At 41.4% G+C, this 21,594-nt stretch overlaps 2 protein-coding genes across 7 annotated transcripts in view; both read right to left on the bottom strand.

Moving 5' to 3' along the window:
* The window catches only part of NVL (nuclear VCP like), a 105,489-nt gene extending 86,130 nt beyond the window's left edge, over positions 1-19,359 (bottom strand). The window contains exon 1 of the mRNA XM_083605067.1: positions 19,350-19,359. The gene's annotated coding sequence lies outside the window, so the exon portion shown is untranslated. The remainder of the gene's footprint in view (positions 1-19,349) is intronic.
* Positions 1-19,985, bottom strand: part of WDR26 (WD repeat domain 26) — a 36,640-nt gene extending 16,655 nt beyond the window's left edge. For 2 of the 6 annotated variants that reach the window (XM_083605169.1, XM_083605167.1), the window contains exons 1-5: positions 18,822-19,938; positions 16,932-17,031; positions 16,661-16,717; positions 1,395-1,576; positions 126-223 (exon numbers count right to left, since the gene is read on the bottom strand). In XM_083605169.1, the coding sequence (XP_083461295.1) occupies positions 126-223; positions 1,395-1,576; positions 16,661-16,717; positions 16,932-17,031; positions 18,822-19,207 (823 nt within the window). In that variant the 5' untranslated portion in view covers positions 19,208-19,938. Of the gene's footprint in view, positions 1-125; positions 224-1,394; positions 1,577-3,052; positions 3,101-16,660; positions 16,718-16,931; positions 17,032-18,821 lie in introns of all 6 variants that reach the window. The other 4 variants (XM_083605168.1, XM_083605166.1, XM_083605171.1 and 1 more) reach the window with 4 other exon arrangements.
* Positions 19,986-21,594: the final 1,609 nt, after the last annotated feature.

Here is a 21,594-nt window from a genome sequence, read left to right as displayed (position 1 = left end):
CAGCCAGGAAGGATCCAACACATATGACGGGCACCCAGTTAGGGAAGGAAGATTTAGAGTGAAATATACTAGATAAACAGATGAGCAAACATTGTATGCCCAGTGGAAACTAAGTTTTTTCTTACTCTGGAGTTTGTCCAGAAGTCTAGATCTGGAGGTTGTGCCTTTCCCTTCCCATTCTGCTTTTGCACGCAGGTCTTCTGCATGACTACACATCAGATATCTGTTTGTATATAAAAGAGAAACACATGAGATTACATATTTCGGAAATACTGACCTTCCCCAACTGCAACAGCATTTCAACCAAAAGAGCACATTTATTCTTCTTTGGAGCAAGAAAAAGGGAGATGGCCTTAGTAGAAAAGCTATTAACACCAGACTTTATGTTAAGTCTATATGGCTTAAACTTCTGCTTTCACTGTTTAATAAAGCTCTAATACATATTTTTTAAAAGGAATTTAGCATATCTAATTAAAGACGCTGCTCAAGTATGCAGTTGGTGGGAAGGAAGCAGAGCCATGAGAATTCAAAGGCATGTTCCTGAAACTGCTTTTAAAAACTGTTTGACAGGACTTCCCTTATATAGATCAATGAAAAAATCCCACGGAGTTCAACTTCCAGCACCAATCAGTAACTGATCAGCTCAGATGTTCTGTCTACACAACTGATCAGTCTGTGTTCTGGTACACACATTTTCCCCTTGAATCTCCTTGAGAAATGTCAGGATGTGAAGATAAAAGCACATTAAAATCTCAGAATGCAAATGATTAAAGATTTTTACTAAGTAAAAATGCAATTCTATTTAATAAGAATGTATTAATTTCATGTTTAATTTAGAAATAATGTGAGAGTTCTGAAAGGAGGCATCCAGGAAGTTCTTCTTTCTACAGGAGTTTTCCCAGGTGGATGTTTACTTTAATAAAGACTAGTGGAACCTGCAACAAAACACTGCAGTGCTGAATACTCCTATTCACAGTTCCTGACATGCTCCCCATCCCACCCCAGTTTTCTGTTTCTTTCACCTCATCAATTAGCATTCTGTGCAGACTGAGCATGCTCAGTCCTCAGAGAGCTGTTTGAGGGTTTCACCTTTCCTTTAGAGAAAATAAGTTTGACACTTCTGCAAATATGGACGTTCCTCTCAGCCTCTTGTATGTGGGTGATGCTATTTCGGTTATGCAAGGATCAATGCTTGGATAATAATTTTACTATTGAGATATATTCAATAATGTAGAATCATATCCTTTTGGCATGCCTCTGCTTCAGGAATCCCAGAAAACACTAGCACTGGTGTAAAACTGGTAGTAGGATCGTATGAAATTCAAGTCAAAAGTTATTTAGTTCAATGGGATTTAGTCTTGAGTAAACATGTGATTGCAACCCTAAGTACTTACCCACTGAGAATGTGAATGCGCTCTGTGTTGTATTTCAGTGGTGTCAACTCACAACGCAGAACTTGAAGTGCCTCCAGAACCTTACCATCCTCAAGATACTCTAGGTACTTTTGCTGCAGCAGCAAAAACTTCATCCTCTGACATGACAGAAAGCAGCAGGTCAGGTGGGGAGAAAAGGATGACTGAAATTTCAGAAAACATTTGAGCCTAAACAAGGGAGTATACACCATTCCAATTTGCCTTTTCAATACATTTGCTCTCATGACATAGGAATGCTTTGAACAGCCTTTTAGCATTTGCAAGACACACTGATTCGTGCTGTTTATTTTAAGTCATCAAGCTGCAAGAATACACACTTGATGGAACCCCAGATTATCTTCTCAATCTTCCTCCAGTTTCCTACATCAAGTACCCATACTCTCAAACAATCCTATTAAACTAGGGATGGGAATCCCGCCCCCTGATTATCACTCTAGGTACAATGACACTACAGAACACCAGCCCAGTAGGGATCCGCCCAGAAACTAGATTTATACAGAGCATGTAGGACCTCCAAATATATTATATGCAAAAGCAAACATTGCTTGTCTGCAAAACAAAACACAGACCCGGCTTAACTTGATGTATATATTTTGGTCTTCATGGAAAGCAAAGATTATCCACTCTCTACATTCAGAACTCACTTAGCAGGCATGTCCATGGAAAATATATGTGGCTTCAGCGGCAATGTTACCTTCATATATTTTAAAAATTGGACCTCTCATTGATAGCCATGACCAACATAACAAATTCATGAATTTAAGGTAAGGGGGAAGAAAGGAGCAAAATATTTGGCACAGATTACTGAAAGCTCAAGTGGAAGTAGTGTATCATTCGTAGCATGGCATTGCAATGTATTATGCCTGTCTCTCACCTGGTAGCAAACAATGTCCTCCCCCATGCCCCAAAAGTCTCAGCTCAGAAGAACTGCTGAATTTTACTTTTGACCCAGGGGCAAGGAGTGGGTGTGAGGTGTGAGGGACAAAGGAGTTTATTCTGTTACGTATACTTAGGCTTTGATACCAGTAGTGATAAGCATCAATTTTTGAATATCTGTTTGCGTTTTAAGTTATTGGAAACAATTCCTTACGAACAGTTTCTTGTTCTTTTTATTCAAACTTCCATTATTTAAAGAAATTTATGCATCATTTGATTGTAAGAAAATCTCTAGGTGGTTTACAAAAACATATACAATGAAACATCGAAATAGAAAACAGTTAGGAACAGGTATTTTAAAACATTCAGAAGATTATAAAAATCAGTAGCAGTTAGAAAAAGATGTAACTTCTACATGTCTGGATGGGCCTGCCTAAACAAGAATGGTTTTTATTTTTTAAGCAGGCGCCAAAAAGACTATAGTGAAGGCGTCTGCCTGATGTCAATAGAGAGGGAACTCCAAATGCTAAGTGCCATCATACTAAAAGATCAATTTTTTCTAAGTGTGGAATCAGTATTATGTGGCACCAGTTAACATTGCCAGTTCTGCAGATTGAAGAGATAAGAGTGCATATATGGGTTAGGCAAGTAGACTGGTCCCAAACTGTTAAGGGAATATACTAATGGTAATGCTTTGAAGGTGACCTAGTAGCTGGATCCAGAACCACTCCCAAACTGCATACCTGTTCCTTCAGAGGAGTGCATTCCCATTTAAGTTGCGTTGGTTCCCCCTGTGAGAAAAGTGACGTAACAAATATAATACATTTTCCGGACATGGGACCTACTCACTCACATTGTCTGTCTTACAAGGATACAGGCTCAGCATATTTTTTGTCATCTTTACCACCACTGCATTCAGGCACCAAACAGCCTCTCTTGATTCATATGTTATGGAGAAACAGAGCCAGGTATCATCAGTGCAATGAAAAGCACCTTGCCCCAAAACTTCTGACCGCTCCCAGCAGCTTCATCTATCTATCTATCTATCTATCTATCTATCTATCTATCTATCTATCTATTAGTGTGCCTGGGGATCAAAAAGCACTCTCTCAGTCCTACTCTCTGGACCTGGTTCCATAGGTTAGACCAGAATCACTGTGACACAGTGCCCCCAATTCCCAATCCATAGAGCTGGTCCATGAGGATACCATAATCAATGGTATTGAAAGCCATGGAGAGATCAAGAAACAGCAGCAAGATTGCACCTAGATTGAAACGAATTTAAATAATCTCCATCATCCAAGAATGCTTGCAGCTGCCCCACCACAACTCTCGCTACTACATTCCCCAAGAAAGGGTTATTTGCAACTGGTTGATAGTTTTTCCAGTCCGAGGGATCCAGGGCTGGTTCCTTTAGGAGAGGCTGTACCACTGCCTCTTTTAAGGCAAAAGGCAACACTTCCTTATATGCAACCAAGTATTAACCATGCTCTGGACCCAAGCCGTCAAACTTCCTCTGCTAGGTTTAATAAGCCAGGTGGGACAGGAGTCAAAAAGGCACAGGGGTCAGGCGTATAGTTGCAAGCACTTTATCCATGTCATCTGATTGCATAAGCTGAAACCAATCCTACAACACATCACTGACAGTGCTACTGGATACTTCATCTGGAACTGCAATAACTGCACAGTCAAGGTCACTCTGAAGTTGAGCAGCTTCATCCTCAAAACGTGCAGCCAGTTGGTCAAAGTAGGTACGTGAATGATCCTGTTAACCACCCATTTTATCTTGTGATTTCATAGCAAGACCAGGGCTCCAACAGGATCACCAGCTTTCTCTGCTGGAACCCATCAAGTTCCACCCATCTCTAAGGGAGGGCCATCCAAATGGGCCCACCACCCTAACAGAGGAATTTGCCACTACTATTCCAGGCTTCATCATTAGCTGGTGAAATGCATTGCAAGGGAGTGCACTGCTCCCCACTATCTTTGGGTCTATGGACCGCAATAAAGTTGTGTGTGGGGGGGTAAAGACTAAGGGTGTGCCTTTCCCAATGAGTATGACTAATGAGTATTTGAGACAGCTCCATGGTTGTCATGAAGATCTTGAAGTTCTGAGCCAGTCCAACAGCAGCCTCTGCATGGATACTAAAGTCATGCAGGACTATTGTCCTGCAATCTACCAACACCATCATACCACAGACCACCTTGGTCTGGAATGCCACTGGGTAACAAAGTGGTTGATAGACCAGCAACATCCCCAGCCTGTTTCTCTGGCCCAACACTAGGTACATACCCTTTAAGCCTATCTCAAGATAAAGATGTTTTCTGGTAAAGGAAATCGTGCTTCTCTGAACAATAGCAACACCTTGCTCAGTCCTCATGTCTAACCTGGTGCTGTACTGAGTACCCAGGTGGGCATAGCCGAGTTGAATGGGGTAGCTTGTGGGCCATGACCCATGTCTTGGTAATGCATACCAAGTCATCCCTTGATCATCCATGATCAAGTTGTGGATGAACATGGCCTTATTAATGATGGACCTAGCATACAATAACAGCACCACCACACCAGAAGGCTCTACAAACCAAACTCCTAGGTCTCCATCCCAGAATGTGGTCAGCCACTCCACTACAACTATCCCTTCCCCTGCCAAACACCATTTCTGAAATTGGGACAATATCTTTGCAACTCCCTATTATCTGCCCCCCCCCACCTTCTAGCACTATACAGCTTTGAGGTTAGGGCCACAGGTAATAAACAAAGGTCCAGCTGTAGGCATATTCCACTGTTAAGTGAAATACAGTAATTTCACCATCTCTCTCTTTGTATCTCACTCAGGGGGGACCCACCAAGCCAAACCTCCACTCTCCCAGGCTCTCACCCTGGGTAATGGTCACATGCCTGTCTCCCACAGTGCATGGCCTACAGTTTCATATCCTGATTGACAGGAGATACCCCCTCCCCTCAGTGATAACCTAAAGGGGAGAAGAGATTCCTTTTTATGTCAATCCATTTGGGGACAACCACACCACACGTGGCAAGAGTCTGCTGTAACAAGGCAGGCTAAGAACCACACCCTAGCTGCATGCACTCAGCCAACCAGCAATCAAGCAGTACTACTCACTGCAATCAGCACAAACACTCTCTTACCTGCAGGAAGATATGTAACAGGACAAACAAACTGATGCAGGCAAAACTCCCCCTCCCTCTCTCTGTCTTGCTGTCTGGGAGAAAAACCAGAAAGGGCCAACCAGTCCCTCTCTGCTTATTCTTCCTGTAGGTCTGCTCCCCGTTAGTAGTAGTAGTAATAATAATAATAAATAAAAATAAAAATATATTTCTACCTCGTCCATCTGGCTGGGTTTCCCCAGCCACTCTGGGTGTCTTCCAACAAAAGATTAAAAATACATTAAAACATCCGTCATTAAAAACTTCCCTAACAGGGCTGCCTTCAGATTGTCAAGCAATTGTGACATACTCACAAGAAGATTGCATGCTTATTTTTTATGATATAAAGGAATATCTGTATTTCAATAATTTAATAAAACAAAGCAGAATTTAACTATTAACCCAACAATGTAATTTGCTATTATTCTTTCTATTTACAAAGCCACCAATTGTATCCTACTAGCAGCTAATTATTTTTAAAATGAAATAGTGACATCAGTTTTTACTTCAAACCTGCAAGAATCACAATGCCCCCAGATTAAAGACAATTGCATATTTGATCAATGCTAACTACTGTCATCCTTACTTTGGCAGCCCATAAACTTATGATCATTTGCCTTTCAACTCCCACACTGTTTACACTATGGCCCTTGATGATGAAACTGCAGAACTTTACGCAAGAGTTTTGTTTAGTTCCTGAATCAGGAAAAACAAAAAGGCTCCACCTTACATATTTTGTTCTGTGTTAACATCACCAGACACATAACCTTTACATTAAAAACAAAACATCCCACTGTTTGCTTTATGTCTTATGTGTATCACAGTGAGAAAAACACATAACCAGTTTCTTCTAAAGACAGAAGGGTTCCTTCTGTTCATGGAACAGCTGGTGATATAAAGAGTTAAACTTCTCATGTACAAGTTAAACCATAGGATATGGCATTGGTTCTTGAATGTATGGGCATTTAGGCAAACATACATATGCCGTATTGCTGAAAATCAAATATATCACATCTTTAAAATGAAAGGGAACACCCACTTCAAGAACCATCATCATGCAGACTCTCAAACTCTAAACCACTTCTTCCCTTAAAACTGAACTAATTATTTCAGTCACATGGACAAAAATAAGGATATACTCTGAATCAGGATCCATAGCATTAGATCCTATTTCAATGTCAAAGCTCAGTCTTGGAAATGTAAATACCCTCAGAGCATGTACACAAATAACCAGCCTCCTTATGTCTGGTATCAAGAAGAGTATATTTCATGTTCAGTAAAGGGACCCCTGACCATTAGGTCCAGTCGTGACTGACTCTGGGGTTGCGGCACTCAACTCGCTTCACTGGCCAAGGGAGCCGGCGCACAGCCTCCGGGTCATGTGGCCAGCATGACAAAGCCGCTTCTGGCAAACCAGAGCAGCGCACAGAAACTCCGTTCACCTTCCCGCCAGAGCGGTACCTATTTATCTACTTGCACTTTGACGTGCTTTCAAACTGCTAGGTTGGCAGGAGCAGGGACCAAGCAACAGGCGCTCACCCCGCTGCGGGGATTCGAACAGCCGACCTTCTGATCGGCAAGTCCTAGGCTCAGTGGTTTAACCCACAGCGCCACCTGCGTCCCTTCTTTCATGTTTAGAGGTGTCTAAGTATGACAACCAGACAGGTTTGACACCCCATTTTAGAATATTCACTAAAAATGTCCCCTTCGACAGCCCAGGCTTGCTTTCTACCACTGATAAATCACAGGCAGGCTTGGGGTGTGTGGGTGTGTATGTGAGTGAGTGAGTGAGAGAGAGAGAGAGAGAGAGAGAGAGCGCACACTGCACCTCCCTTTACCTTACACCCAGTTTCCTACCATCCTTTTATAATATTGAAGTAATTTTTCAAGATACTATTCCTGCCTCCATAAAGTCAAACTCAATCCAAGCAGATATCCTTTCCTTTAAGATACTCACTGAAATGTGTTAATATCTAATTTTTGCACACCCCTAGCATTTCAGAACACCGCGAAAGAGACAACAGATTGTGGACTGCTGTTCTGTGCTGTTTTGTTACCTTGTCATTGCTTGTTCTGTGGTTTTATTTTATGATTTCAATGTAACCAGTACTTGTTTTGACTGTGACTTTTTTTACTAAATAAACTACAGAAGAAAGGGAAGGAAATGGAGGAATGTCACAATTAAAACAAGTACAAAGTAAACAGGGGAGGAATGTGCAATTATTGCAGCGACATGTACAAATGATCTCATTTATCAAGGTGGAAATGGGGGCGCAGAAGCACAACACAAGGGAGCAAAGTCCAAGACTGAGACAAGGCCTGATATGCCATTCAAAAACAGTATAGGCTGCTAGGATTCTAACCACAAAGTTTGAAGTTAGAGAATACATAGACAAATGAAGTGCAGGAGGTAAGATAGAATTCTTTTTTAAAAATGAAAACAAATAAAATTGATTAGAAGGAAAGATTTTATATGCAAACGCAAGGCATCTCCACACTGATTAATTGCTAAAAATTACACCCATAACCCTCTTGTATGAAAGAGAACAAATCAGAAGTCAGTTTTAACACAAAAAGTCATATACAATGGATTTTATCATTGTACAAGCTATGAACCATGAATATTTTTAGATTAATGAGAGTTGCAACACTTATTGTTTCAATCAGTAGGAGAAATTGACAGGCAGATTTTGATAGACTAAAAAGTGTCCTGGTTAGCAATTTTTTTAAAATCTGATTTTTAATTTTTTTAAAAAATATTATTGCTACATAAAATGTGTGCATCGCCTTAAAAAAATGCACCTGCTTTAGAACTATTGTGTTTTTTTCTCATATGCAGATTTAATTAATTGCTCAATCAACACTTAAAATTAACTAAGATTTCTTTAATGAGATCACAGCTGTAGCACCAGCCAAGGTCTAGTATAGTTTGCTTCCCAACACATGGAAACAACATTGCACTCCCTAGCTACTGGCAGTCCTTATTTTTTAAAATATCCAGATACCTGATCTGCCATTGAATGTTTTTGCTTCGTATCCTTGCATGTCCTGAGAGTAAGCCAAACAGAAATCTTTTAATTCCACTATTGATCTCCTGGGCAGTAATAAATTCTGGACCATGTGTACTGGCTCCAAATACATTCCCAGGACCAATGTAAAAGATTGGCTTTAACCTTCAAAGCCTTACACTGCTTGAGACCCCAATACTTTACTGAACACCTCATCTCATATGAGCTACCCAGACTCAGAGATCAGCTTCAGAGGCCTTTCTCAGAGTGCACCTTCCCACAGACATTCAGAGAGTGGCAAGTGGTAACCCCCCAAAGAGACAAACCAGGTGCCGACATTAACATCTTTTATTCTAAATATTTGATTCTTAACAAATATTGCCATTATTGAAAAGGAATTATTTAGTACATGTTTTTGAAGGTGGGTTTTTTATCACTGTACTGAAAACCATCATATAATAATAATAAATAATAATAATAATTTTTTATTTATATCCTGCCCTCCCCAGCCGAAGCAGGGCTCAGGGCAGCTAACAACAATAAAATAATACAACATTCTAGAATCATTTCATTATAAAATTAATTCAAATCAAATTAATGGCAAATTATGTTCATTTGCAGTGTTTTAGTTTATTACTTTGTTTATTGTTCATGTATTTTTGAATTGTATTATTTCTTCTTCTCCTTAAGACTCTTTGTACATGGCAAGGAATCATTAATATTCCAGTGGTGAAAAAGTCATGGCAATTATGCAAACAGAAGTTTTGAATTTGGCTTTGTGACCATATAAAAGTGTTTAGTTACAAACATATGTATAAAGTAAGCCATTTGTGTGTATGTTAAGTCAGGAAATACAGTGGATGCTCGGGTTGTGAACGTGATCTGTGCGGGATGCACGTTCGCAACCTGCAGCGGTGCGTCTGCACACACATGGGTTGCGATTCGGCGCGTCTGCACATGTGCGACTGCCAAAACCTGGAAGTAACCCGGTACTTCCAGGTTTTGGCGGGTCCGAAACCCAAAAAAAAGCAACCTGAAGCGTCTGTAACCCAAGGTATGACTGTATCTGAATTTCTATGAGGAAAGAGAAACTTGATTTCATTATATAAATTCAAATTCATCAGCTGACTCATGGGAAGGCCTCATATGGTTGCATTCCAAAGGGACAGCCAGTGGCTAATGTCATCACACAGCTCACTCTACAACTCCCTACCTCTGACTGACTCCTGTGTGAGTCGAAGGGCATTTGTTCTGGTTCTTCAAACTGGAATGATACAGTTGTCACTAACTGTATCCTCTCCCCCATTTCCTTTGCTGGCAGAAAGAGCTCCACCCTTCATTCCAGAACAGTAGAGTCTCTCTTCAAAAATTAAACATCCTTGATTAACCTGGTTAAAATGATTCCACATACACAATATACATGCACTCGTGTGAATTCAGAAGTGATTATTCAAAATTGAATACAGGTGCCCTCCCATTTACACATGATCAACTCACACGCAACTGCATCATAGACACACGGCACTGGGAAATAAATAATCTGATTCAAACCCGGAAATGGTGGGAGAGAGATGGAAAGTCCTCGTGGCTCGCAAGGAGACCCTCCCTGGAGCTTAGTGCAGGACATCAATGAGGGCAGAGGAAACCTCGAAGAGACTGGAAATGCAGCAGGGCTTTGTTTAGGCTCCTCAGGCTCCCCTCCTAACAGCTGATGTGTGCAGTAGTGCAGCAGCCGCCTTTCCATGCATCCTTCAGCTGGCCCCAGTTATACAGTACAGTCATACCTCAGGTTAAATGTGCTTCAGGTTGAGCGCTTTCGGGTTGCGCTCCATGGCAACCCAGAAGTAACGGAGTGCATTACTTCCGGGTTTCACCGCTCGCGCATGCGCAGACGCTCAAAATGACATCACGTGCATGCGCGGAAGTGGCAAAACGTGACCCGCACACGCATGCATACTGTCGTGTCTTACGTTCCATTCAGGATGCGAACGTGGCTCCGGAACGGATCCCGTTCGCATCCCGAGGTACCACTGTATTTTCCTGGGATTTTATTTCAAATAGTTTAGTTACAGATTTACAGGTACCTCTCCCCATACCATCTACAGAAATATGATTACCATTCCAGACTGGGTATTATTTAATATGGTTATGTTTTATTTGCCCTGCCTTTAGTTAGATATATTACTGAATTCTGTAAATTGCCTATGGTTCCCTAATAATTGAGAAACTAACAATTTTTAAAGTATGGATACATATCAACCATTTTTAAAGCCTTGTGTACACTGAATAGCGTGCTGTCAGGGCCTAAAGATGCCTATAGGTTCCCATGGAATTTTTAAAACTTGTTCTGTAAGCATAAATCAGAAAGAGGTATGTGCCAAATGGTATGCATACTTTTAAAATGATCTCTTGGCAATTACAACTTTAGTCTCTAAAAAGAAGAAGAGTTTGGATTTGATATCCCGCCTTTCACTCCCTTTAAGGAGTCTCAAAGCGGCTAACATTCTCCTTTCCCTTCCTCCCCCACAACTAACACTCTGTGAGGTGAGTGGGGCTGAGAGACTTCAAAGAAGTGTGACTGGCCCAGGGTCACCCAGCAGCTGCATGTGGAGGAGCGGAGAACGAACCCGGTTCCCCAGATTACGAGACCATCGCTCTTAACCACTACACCACACTTCAGCCTGTGAATAGTTACATAGAATAATAGAATTACCGAGTTGGAAGGGACTCTGGGGGTCATCTACTCCAACCCCCTGCAATGCAGGAATCTCAACTAAAGCATCCATGACCAAGTGTCAAATCAAGGTTGAAACAAATGAAATGCATACAAGGACAACACAGCCCCCCTTTAGTCCACATGTGCTAACTAACCTTCTACAGCAGGGATAGCCAATGTGGTGCTCTCCAGATGTTATTAGAGGCCATCAAGTCATAACAGCATGGTCAATCATCAGGGAAGATGGAGACTGCAATACACCAACATCTGAAGGGTACCATGTTGACCCTCAAGATGTTACCCTTTCTAGAATAAGGAATTTTAAAATGTAGGCTTTATCCCACAGCACACAGAAAGTCTGTTTTTCAAAATTAAGACAAAAACCTCCCATATCCAAAGCTCAACTTCAAAACAGGAATACAAAACTCAAACTCTCATGAAGATTTTAGCAATAAAACACAAATTGGTGCTCTTATTGCAGGCCCTCAAATAACAATAACCTGGAGGAAGTGGAAACAGCCTAAAAATATTCCCATTTCAAAATCTGATGGCAGGTAAGGTATGAAAGTGCATGCCTCCCCAATATCCATTATAATTATAGCCATTCGTCTAGGATTTAAAAGGTCTGGAAAGAATGAGGGTAACCCAACCTAATATGCCATTGCATTTGGAGGCACACCCATTACAGAATCTCTCCCAATACTGTCACCATGCACAGGAAGCAGCATATGTCAAGTGTCAGAAACCTGTGGCTGTCCCAATGACCTCTCTTCTAGTGCAGTTCACTACACTTCACACTCGAAGACTATAGAACATGAAGAACAGCCGCTACAATAATGTGTAAATGAGAAAGCAGCACAGGACTTTTGGCTTGGAACTAGTCTCCTACATCCCTGAAACACACTATACACCTGAATACACTTGGAGATTGTTCAGCATTGATTACAAGTTTATTAGTTTTATACACAATAAAGCACAATGTCTTTCAGAAGAAATTGTTTAATTTGCGATAATTATTAGATTATATCTGAAAGATTATTAATGGTGGATTGAAATAGAATTAAGATATTATCAATATTGTATCAGTAACATCTTAATATAAGAACGATGCATTTTCTATTTTGTTATTGCAATCCAATTAATAGACTTGGATCAAAGTGGTATAACTGAATATCCAGATCAGGCATAAACCCATGAGGTGGCTTTGGGCAAGTAGTAGTTCTCCATGTTAAATCCACAGATAGCAATGATCACCCTCAGGGGCATATATGTTAAATAGTATACAATACTTAATACAACATTGAAAATGATGAACACACATGGCTACTTTAGCCCTTTTCTGCCATGCCATATCCATTAAGTAGCATTCAAGTATGTCATACTCAGAATAGACCCATTAGTCCGAGTCAATAATTTCAATGGTCTACTTATTGGATTAATCCTGTTTTCAACAGCAGTATAGGATTTAAAACAAAATAGTAAAATAACTATTCAGAGAAACAGAGGAAGTTATTAAATTTCAGATAATATTTTCTATCACTAGAAGATGTACTGGGGCATATATATAGGTGACTATATATAGACCCATGATCATCCTAGCTGATTAATTCTAGATTCTTGATCCATGTATTGCCCTCTCTGCAGTCTTGCTTTTCAAAGTCATTTGTTGAACAAGTGGTCACTCAGCTAATCCAAAAAGACAAATGGAAAGAGCTATCATTTTTTCTGGAGTCTCTCCCAATCCACCATTCAGCCTGGGTATGACAAACACTAGAGTGAACCCATCAATCTTGTTAGTCCTTTCTGTAGCTTTTGATACCAACCGATCACTACTGACATGACTATGGGGTCTGATTAGCGCTGTGATGCTGCTCAAGTGTTCCATTTTCTTTTCGTTTTTATAAGAACATGTAAGAAAGTGAAAGGACTATTCGTTATCCCCTTAGAAGTTTTCCAAGTGGCCTCCTGCAAGGTAACTGCGCAAACTGATTTGAATACATGGTGTCACGGGTTATAAACATGAGCCAACTCATGGGCACCTCACTCAAAACCTGCAATCTTATTGCTCTGTTGGCCATGACTGAAAACACACACAAGGTAGTATATATCTGAATACCAGATACTTTGAATGTTTAGCAGGAGGAGGACTGCTGTATTCATGCCTCACTATTAGACTGTCCCGGGAGTTCTGGCTGGCAACTGTTAGAAATAGGATGTTGGCCTGATTGCTTGCTCTGGGATGGCTCTCTTCATGGTACTGGATATTAGCAAGCCAAATGAAAAAGAATCTGCACAAAGCTGTAATGACCACCGTTGGCAGATAGTACAAATGAGGCGGTGTGGAGAAGAAGGAGAGACACACTTCACTGACAACAATTCAGTCTCCCTTGGTCACTTAAGTCTACAGCCTGGATAGCTTTTAGAATTTTAAACTGTAACCTGCCTAGAGGCCTACTAGTGAAGGGAGGGTAATAAATATAATTATTAATAATAATATCTATGTTGGCCTTTAGAGCCCCAATAAATGTACCTGTATGTTTGAATTCCATTGTATAATAAATACATCCACACATTTTTGGCGTCAACCTAAAAAGTGGAAGATATGAAGTAAACCCTAGTAACTTCTGGCATAATTTACTAAACATTTAAGACTGCTGTGCTACGTGCACTTACTTTGAGAAAGTTCTATTGAACTCAACAGGACTTATTTCTAAAGAACCACCCACAGAATCAGGCTGCAGAGCCCTAAGCAGCTTGACCCAAAATAACTGCAATATAAAATTTTCCCAATCTCACATGAGATTGTTAGCTTGAAAGGTCAAGCTATTAACCATCATGATACCTTATTGTTTATTATCAGATTTGTTTGCATATACAGGGGATTTCTCTGTAATTGCTCTAATTTAGGATTCCTTTCCTGAAGATCTACTATCGCCCAGCCCTAAACATCTTTTGAAAATATTGTGAGTGTATACATGTAGCACGTATGCATGTGCGTGTGCGCACGCGCACACAGGCTCTGATGCTAACTTTGCTTGCAGGAGGAGTTCGTACTTCATCATTCATTTTTCTTTTATATTTTGAAATATATAATCTATAGTCTTCTAGATGAGGTGTGTACAAATTTAATATAGGAGAAAAAGAATACAGCTCCTAAATACTGCTTTTTAAATAAAGTTTACTATACATCTTCCCATATTAATTCTTATTTTGATTCACCAGCAATTATATAGTAGGACTGTTCAAAGAAAGGTCCAGCTTGAAAACACATTCCAAATTCATAGATTCTTTTATCAACGTTTTGAGGTACCTGGAGCATCTCTCCCATTTGTAAGTTATATGCTTCTCATAGTTATTTCATATTTCAATTTATTGTGAAGGCTTAGCTGTCAGAACAAATAAGCAACACAGAAGTTGTATACAAAAGGAAAAGTGATGGCACAATGTAAAATCAAAATGTGCCATCATGAAAGCAATATACTAGATATTATCAAAAAAGACCATAACGTTGTCTAACTGCAGCATTTGCTAAAACAGCTACTTTAGCAGTTTCACCCCTGTTGCCTGCATCTAGCAGATACATAGTTTTAAACTGGATTGACCAAACTATAATCCAAATATAAAGACTTAGTCATGTATATCTTTTGGGTCTTCTATTACAAAGAAACACCTAAGGTGAGAAGTATTCCACCCCTTAAATTCTCTCTCTCTCTCGTCTTAACACCTATGGATTCCCCCCCCCCAAAAAAAGACCCATAAAATATCACCAGAGGCATCAGTTGAAATCCCAATAAATTAAATGTCTTTCTGTTGTGTGTTCTAATGAGAAACCAGTTGTTCAAAATAGAAAGGCAAACACCTATTTTCTAGGAAAAATACTCTGGTTTTCATTCTCAGAATTTTATTGTGAAATGTTCTGAATAATATTTAAGGATAAATTTTATTCTCAGAAATCTGAAGGGGACAAAGGTACTACAGTACAGGTCTTTTAATTAAAAAAATTAAAATGTATTAATGTATTTCTTATTCATCTTGTCTACATTTGTACATAAATGGAAATACCAACCTCTCCCAATTACTTCAATACACTTTCCCAAAATTGCTTTTTTGATATATTAATGATGAAAACACTCCTTGCTCCAATAAATGTAATACTCAAAAGAATGCCAGTCCACTTCTATGCAATGTCCTCAATAAAAGCACAAGATTTTACCTCAATTTATATTCACCTCAGTTACATTATTTATTCCTACACAACTCTTGCACTTTATAGCATTTGTTTGTTCTGTTTGGTTGTATTATCTAAGTGCTGACTATCATATTATCAGCTGTCCATTCTTAAAGTAACACAGCTCTACTTGTCTGAGAGGAAAAGTTTATGCATGATTAGACTTTGATTTGATTAAAAAGAACAAGATACAAATACTTTCAGGCAGCAACTGAAGTTTAACAAAACATCTGTTTTTCCATACTTCATTTCCTGTCTGATGGGGGAAGGGAAGAGAGAACAGGAAAATATCCTTTTGACAACAAATAAATCAACCAGAAGAAAGCTAAACCAACATCAACCAATTCCTCACTGTTTTCATAGTCACTTTTGTAGTAATGCTGTATTTTCCACTTGAATAAGAGGAAAAATACACCACTATAATGACAGGGCAGCTGAATGTATGAAAAAAATCAGGGTTGCATCCAACTGAACCATACTCTGAGGAAAGCCCCTGAAATCAAAGTACTTACATTACATTACTAATTTGAATTTATTTGAATGGGTCTACTCAGAGTATGACTTAGATGCATGCAACCCTCAGTACAGAAGAGTTTGGGTGACAGGAGTGGTTAAGAGAGTATTTCACGCTTCCCGTAAACACAATACATTGTCTCCCTTATTTTGTGTGTGTGCGCACACAATTGTTTTAGTTCCAATGTATAAATTTGAGCTATATCATCTCAATGAAATGATCAGAAGATGGCCTTGTTTTAATTAAACAGAAAACTACAGAGAATGACCCAAGTTCTAGACAGCTACATAAATGCAAAAGTCAGCTGAAAAGAGTACTGTTTGCTGTCAGTCATTGCATTTCACTAATGTTTATTCAAATATGCCACTTCACAGAGACCATATATCATCCTCTGAAAGGCATACCCAGAACAATTTCACTCAAGAACAGATTAAAGAGTTGAACACAAAAATGTATACATTTCTCATCAGTGACTTACAAGAGATACTTATATATCTATGCCCACATTGCTGCAGGATGTTCAAATACACTCATGACATGAGAGAGACATGACACTTTAAATTTTTTAGGCTTTTCATTACAAATATCAGGTAGGCTGGTGTATATACTTATTTTATTAAGACACATGTGTACCCCAACACAAATCTGGGGGGAGAGGGAGGCATAGTATTACTACAAATAAACTAAACTATATCAAACAATTCAAGAATCTCTCTTACCACAATTGCATGAGGAGAGTGCACTAAAGGCTTGAGTTCATTCAGGTCGTTCTCAGCCTACAAGTAGCAGTTTTTAAAATAGAAAGGGAGAGAAAAAAAAAGAGATAAACCAAGGATTATGAACAGCACCAACCAACAAATCTGCAACTCAGACCTATGGAAGCTTATTCAAAGTTAAATCTCACTAAGTTCAATGGATTTACTCTCAAGTAACTGTGTATAGGATTGCAGTTCTAGTGATAATTAGGCAGTTGCATGCCTCTTCCATTACCTTATCCCATTCTCCTTCCATGACATGATTGCGGAATTTGGTAGCAGAAGGATGTTCTAAACGACATCCTGACTCTTGCATTAGAAGATCAACAGTCTGGCTGCAGGAGAGAGGTACAGTATTTTAAAAAAAGCTGACCAGTCTTATTCTTACAGTGAAGCCATCCATGTAGCCATAAATCCAAAATATCGTTTTTAAAAATATGTTCCACCTTAAGAAAAATAAGATGCTGGAATGTGTTCTAATGAATTCCAGAAAACAAACTTGTGCCCTCAGATCCACAAGTTACATATGGAGTATAAACTTCACAAATACAAAGTTATTTTTCCTCAACTATTTTGATGATCAAGAAAAACATGGCTCCATAAAAACGCACTGTTTTAACATGTTATTCATATGAAAACACAAACATTGACATTAGATTATAACGTGATTAGAACTACCTATAGCAACTGGAATTTTGTTGATGCAGCGAGAACAGTGTTATTCCCTACCAATATATCATCTGCCTTCAAGTCAGTTGTCCATTAGGCTGGGATCTTAATAAAATAGACTATTCTATAACCTACAACCCTCCCCTTCACATTTTAAACTAAAAATAGCGCATTTACTATGGTGTAGTCTATGAACAGTCACGAGTTGTCACCTGCTGCTGTAAACTTGCCCTATTTCAGTGGTGTGCTTGTTTCAAGCACCGAGTTAATTAAAACCAATCCATTCCCACAATAACACAAGATCTTGGCATACAAGGGGCCATAATTTTCCTATAGTACATATTCCTACACATCCACATCTCAATATTCTCTAGCTGCTATTATATTGTACTATTGTTAGGTTTGTTTTGTTAATCCAACTGCTGATGTCCTGCATTTATTTGCTTTTCACCCTCCCCCACCCCAGCTGCATGCCTATTACTCAGCTCAAAGTACTGCAGTGCTGCAAGCAACAGAAGAGTCAACACATTTGACATTAATTTTCTGAAGTACTTATACACAGAGTATATTCAAAGACTACATTAGACATAGTTATATCCAAATTACATTTTAAACATACTGTTCATTTTAACACCTAGCCAACGACAGAGACTGTACAAACATAAGTATTTTGATATACTGGTTTGCTTTTTTAACTCAACATACTTGTTTTAAGACTATAGACAAAGAGATTTCCGTACACTGTTGTGTTGAAAATGCTATTTTATCTGTACCATCTTTGCACCAATTCACCTTTATTACTATGTTCTTGGGCCTTCATACTGTCATAGTTGACAGAAGAATCTACCTGTTCTCCGAGTAGGAAGTCCACACAGGACTAGGCCTGAAAAAATAGGCCCCAGAGTTTCACTGCCTTCATCCCTTCATTCCCTGGATTTATCTCCTCTCCCCCCATCTCTCTCTTTGATATTAAACTGCGACAGAATAATCTGTGACAAAAAGTGCCCCTCCTTGGGATAAATATGGGCCAAGGCAGCCACACAAAAGTGTTGGATTCTCTCCCTTGGGCATATAATGTGCCCTAAAATAAACAAGTCGGCCATGGCTATTATTCTCATCAGCACAAACCCTCGTCTATTTTGTATCCTCCTCCCCCCCTCTCAAAGATTTGGATGGAAATAAAAAATAAAAAGGCATTTTACAAGAGCAATACCCCCGACCCCACCCCAAGAGCTGGGTCTCCCTCAAACGTGACTCAAAAGGGGGGGAAGCACAAACAACAACGAGAAAGCCAAAGCCAAAACAGAGGTTTCTGGAGATGGGGTCAGCCAAAACGGTGTGTGTGTGTGAAATTTCGGGCCCACTTCCGCACCCCACGGAAGACTCCGCACCCCATATAGCGCTGAGTTGGGAAGGGCATTAATGGAGACTGTCGTCCTCAGCTTGCCCCACTTACTTGAGGCCCAGCCCGTGGAGGTGCTGCCCGATGAGCCGGATCACGTCCTCGTCGGACTGCGAGAGCCGCTTCTTCTTCTTCAGGGCGCTGCCGCCGACCCCGACGCCGCTGCCTCCCCCCATCTCGACGGCGGACCCCCCGGGGGCCGAAACCCCGTTGTTGACACTCGGCCCGCCGCCGCCACCCCCGCCGTTGTTGTTGTTGGCCGACGGCAGAAGCCCGTTGGCGTGCGCGAGCTGCTCCCCGGCGCTCGAGCCCGAAGAGGCCTCGCCGTTTTGGGCGCTGAGGCAGCCCAGCTCCGGACCCTGCGACGATGACGGCGGCGGCGGCTGTTGTTGTTGCTGCTGCTGTTGCTGCTGACCCCCTCCTGCCCCGTTGGCCTGCATGGCGCTGCTGCTACTGCTGCTGCCGCCGCTGGCTCTGAGAGGGTTGGCAGCAGGGGGGGCGAGCCCGGCGGAGAGCGAGGGGGACGGGGACGAGGTGAGGCCTGCTCTGCCCGCGGAAGCCCCGGGCTCTCCTGCTCCCTCCGCCGCCGCCGCCGCCGGGGAGGCCCGCGCTTTCTTCCGCGGTGGCGGGGAGGCTCCGCCGGTGTCCGAGTCGGAGGAGGAGGAAGCGGAGGCCAGAGTTTCCTCGCCGAGAGCGGCCGTGGTGGGAAGCCGGGGGGGGGGGAGTGAGGAAGGGGAGGCGGGGGTGGGAGTGGGGTGGGGGAGGTGGCGGGGGTGAGGAGCGGGGTGGGGGGGGAGCCCTGGTCCCTCTTCCTCGAGGCCCCTCAGACAGCAGCGGCCGCCGCCGCCCGCTCTAGGGTCCCTCCAGCTAAAGCTGCCCGAAGCCCACCGCCTGGCAGCCCCAGGCGCCCGGCCCACTCCTCTCCACTAGCCCGCTGGGTTTGTGGCTTCTCTGCCTAGCTGCAGCCTAATGGAGTCCGGGCCGGGACGTCACAGGAAATTCCTATACTGCCCCCTACACTCACTTCCGCCGCCGCCTGGGGTAGGCTCTGGGGGTGCAGAGTGCAGAGGGGGCAGCCTAGGGCCAGTGGCGTGAGGGGCTCCGGCTGGCCTCCACAGCACCACCCGCTGGGCGGGCACAGACTCTGCTCGGGGTGGCTGAGGTGGGCGCTTTGTCACCGCACCTGACTGTTTGCGTGAGGCTGGCTGGCTTGTTATGCTTCCACCTTCCTTATCTCATATGCCCATATAGGGCAAGGCTGGAGGTAGATGTAAATATATACACACACCCTCGTTTCCCCGTGCTCTGAAATGGCACACATAAACGGGAACTAGCATGTTGATGTGCTCCGAAAACATTGTTCTATAGTTACCAATTACTTCTTTTTTATTTGGAAGTGAGTTGAATCTTTGTATTCGAAACAGCAAAAGAGTCTTGTGGCTGATGTGTTCGTCTTTAAGGCTCCGCAAGACTAATAGGGCTACTGTCCTGGAAGTTGTTGTTTCAGTTCTGAGTGGGTTTCTTCCCTTTCTGGCTTGTATGTATATATATGTATGTGTAGGTAGGTAGGTAGATAGGTAGATCCAGTGCTTTTTTCGGGGGGGGGGGTGCACGGGTACGCGTACCCCTAAACATTTTGTGAATCTAAGTTTGGCCTCATTGAGGGGCAGAATTACAATATGAGTTGGGAAATGAGTTACCCCTAAACATTTTTTAAGAAAAAAAAGCAGTGGATGATAGATAGATGGATATACCTTTAACATCAAAGTAACAGGTGTTTGTAAGAAACACAAACATTTTTGCATAAAGTGCTTTCAGACTAAGAAAATATCCCACCCCTTGTTTTTGTGCCCCTACCTTGAGGTAGAATAGAGTAGGAGTGGCAAGCCCTGCCTTACCGCAGAGGAATTACAGCCTTTCCCATTTAATGGGGCGAAATGGGACTCTGGTGTTAGAGGGCAGTTGTGTATAGCTTTTGAATAACAAAATATACATAATAACTATATATATATGTATGTGTGTGTATATATACACACACACACACACACACACACACTTTTCCTCCCTAAAGAGCAGTGGTTAGCTTTAGTACTGCCTTCTATTAAAAAATACTAAATGTTGTAAAATGCATTAAAATGAAAAGTATTTCAAGGGCAACAGAACGTTGAGGGAGGTAGTAAACCCTATGACAGCCCAGTCACTATCCACTAGATGCTTGTGGCGCTCATGCCAATATATTCCACGCAGCACTAACAATCACAAAAGGATATACTGTGGGCAGGAGCTGTGTTTTTCTCAGTGACAAAATATTGTAGCTTGACGTATGGAGAAATATTGCAGCTTGATGTATGGATCTTACTGGTTTTGCAGAAATACACACAGTGAATGAATAACAACTGCTTATTGATAGTGCTAAAAACTGTCTCGAAAGGACCCAACTACAACTGGGTCTGCCTTTCCATTAGGCATCTTGTAACTAACCCTTGCCATCCCCTACCTACAACTATACCTACCGGTATGTAACTCAGGGTAACAATTCATGCATCTAATTATATGGACTCCAGTTCACAAAAACTTGTGCCATAATAAATTTGTTTTTAAGTCTTGAAGGTGCCACAATAATCTTTATGGTCTTTGGCCTGATAATGCTGGTGACTGGTAATTCAGATATGAAGCTTCTCTATATTGATGCTGACCTCCCAGCTGCACCAGGTGAGTTTAGTTACCATCTTCTTGGAAGAGACATCAGAATACAATTATGCTACTCCTTCTCAACAAAGATCCTATGGTACTTTTTACAAGGCATGGGTGTTGGCCTTGTGCCATG

This window comes from Podarcis filfolensis (assembly GCF_964270895.1).
Source record: "Podarcis filfolensis genome assembly, chromosome: 3".
NCBI lineage: Eukaryota > Metazoa > Chordata > Lepidosauria > Squamata > Lacertidae > Podarcis > Podarcis filfolensis.
This window is presented reverse-complemented; position numbering and strand designations above follow the sequence as displayed.